The sequence below is a fragment of the Limulus polyphemus genome, unplaced genomic scaffold (assembly GCF_000517525.1).
Source record: "Limulus polyphemus unplaced genomic scaffold, Limulus_polyphemus-2.1.2 Scaffold6857, whole genome shotgun sequence".
NCBI classification, from domain to species: domain Eukaryota; kingdom Metazoa; phylum Arthropoda; class Merostomata; order Xiphosura; family Limulidae; genus Limulus; species Limulus polyphemus.
In genome coordinates, this window is record NW_013672467.1 from 38157 (window position 1) to 40510 (window position 2354).

Below are 2354 nucleotides of genomic sequence, written 5' to 3' on the forward strand. Positions count from 1 at the left end.
CTGGTTCATTTAGTAAAGTAAAGATCTGTTAAGAATAACAGGGTTGCGATCTGAATGCTAATGTTGGTTATTATCGAGTGTGACTTTCTTACTTGCTGTGGTTTGTTGGTATGGTATCTAATCAAAAACACCTTAGTTATGAAAAAAAGGTGCAGCCAAGAAAGGACTGAGTGTGAGACTTAAAGGAATGAAATCAATATTGGCAGCCAAACTGGTAGTTACACTTATAGCATTGATAAGTATTTAACAGCAAATATTCATTCATTAGCTAGTTAGACCGTGTATTTAAATTTACACACCATCATGCCTAAAGTTTGGCTGCACGTTTTTTTTTCACACTTAAGGTGTTTTTGATTACATAGCAGTAAATCAAGTTTGCTAACCTCTTCAGTGTCAGATGTTCTTGATAGCCCTATATTTATATATTAATGAAACCAGAGTTATTTTATGATCAGTTATTATATTTCTACAAAACGTGCACTAAATAAATAAATAAATGGTACACATCTAGATTTCTGAGTGATATACACTATTTCAATGAAACTACAGTAAAGAATAGGAATGCTTTTCTCCGATGTTTTTATGCATAACTTAAAATAAATATGAAAGAGATCCACTCAGATAATATTTCTATGGCTACTAGTGAGCTATGACTAATAAATCATAACAAGGAAATAAATTTAGGCAAAGTATTAAAAGTATTTTGAGAAATGGTTTACTTGAATTAACTCTGTCAAATATTTTCTGAAACATGGAGGGTATCTGAGTTATCTCGGGCAAGTCATAAGAGATTAAAAATAAGAGGTTTCTGAAAGTACCTCTGTAATTACATCTGCTGGGTAATAAAAAACAGAAGTTTAACTTCATACGGATTATAAGATAGATTGTACAATTTTTTTTTCACCACAGTGTAAGTAATGCATGTGAATTTGTGAATGACTATGAGGAAACCTGTAAATGTATTTTGCAGATAGATTTCATGAAAATTATCTCATAAGAACACTTTAGATTAATTGTGATGATATAATCTGTTAAAGTTCAGAATGCTCTTGTAACTTAAAGCGTAAGCTTTCCATCTGAAAATGTTTAATAACACTTTTTCTCCTTCTTTACAACTTCACTTATCTTTTCTTCCTTGATTCGTTGTAAAATATTATAATTACATTTTATTAACCAATTGTAGATTTTATGATTATTTACCATTGTCAACAAGCTGTTTTTTCTTAGGCTATTGAAAATCAGATAAGAAGTTTTGGTCAGACACCCTCTCCTCTCCTGATGGAACCACATCCTCCTCGGAGCTCAGCCATGCATATTGTAAGTCTTTTTTTTTATCACTTCCATTATTTCATAAGCATTCCATACTAAACCTCAGAACTGCATTCTCCATAAATATTGTCTTCATATTTAATAATTTATAAACGTTCCACAAGAAACTTGGAGCTCAGCCACACACACGCACACATTGCAAGTATTGTCTTCATATGTACAAATTTATAAACAATCCACGTGAAACTTGAAACTCAGCCACACTTTGTGAGTATGGTTTTCATATATACTCATCCCATTGGATCAATTTATAAACATTGATACTTGAAAACCCACACTAACTTAAAACTACACTTGTCTAAATTATAAACTCACTAAACATTCAAGTACCTTCCTCTATAAAACACTTGTCTAACTCGGAAACTAACTAAACATTCAAGTACCTTGCTGTATAAAACACTTGCCTAGCTCAGACACTAACTAAACATTCCGCTACCTTGCTCTATAAAACACTTGTCTAACTCAGAAACTAACAAAAAATTGAAGTAACTCACTGTGTAAAACAATTGTGTAACTCGGAAACTAAGTAAACAATTGACAAGTGTTTTATAGAGCAAGGTACTTGAATGTTTAGTTAGTTTATGAGAATGAGAAATGTTTTATACAGCAAGGTACATGAAGGTTTAGTTAGTTTACGAGATCGACAAGTGCTTTATACAGTGAGGTAATTGAATGTTTAGTTAGTTTACAAGATTGACAAGAGTTTTATACAGCAAGGTAAATGAAGGTTTAGTTAGTTTCTGAGTTAGACAAGTTCTTTATACAGTGAGGTAATTGAACCTCATAAAATAACTGAACATTTAAGTACCTCACTGTATAAAACACTTTTGTAACTCAGAAATGAACTAAACATTCAAGTACCTTGCTCTATAAAACACTTGTCAATCTCATAAAATAGCTAAACATTTAAGTACCTCACTGTATAAAGCACTTGTCTAACTCAGAAACTAACTAAACCTTCATTTACCTTGCTGTTTAAAACTCTTGTCGATCTCGTAAACTAACTAAACCTTCATGTACCTTGC

General features: G+C 31.6%; 1 protein-coding gene across 1 annotated transcript in view; it reads left to right on the forward strand.

Annotated features, from left to right (window-relative positions):
• LOC106474129 (neurobeachin-like) overlaps positions 1 to 2354 on the forward strand; it is a gene marked incomplete at both ends in the record, with an annotated part of 39154 nt that overhangs the window by 30583 nt on the left and 6217 nt on the right. The window contains one exon of the mRNA XM_013934820.1: positions 1228 to 1317. Within this exon, the coding sequence (XP_013790274.1) occupies positions 1228 to 1317 (90 nt within the window). The remainder of the gene's footprint in view (positions 1 to 1227; positions 1318 to 2354) is intronic.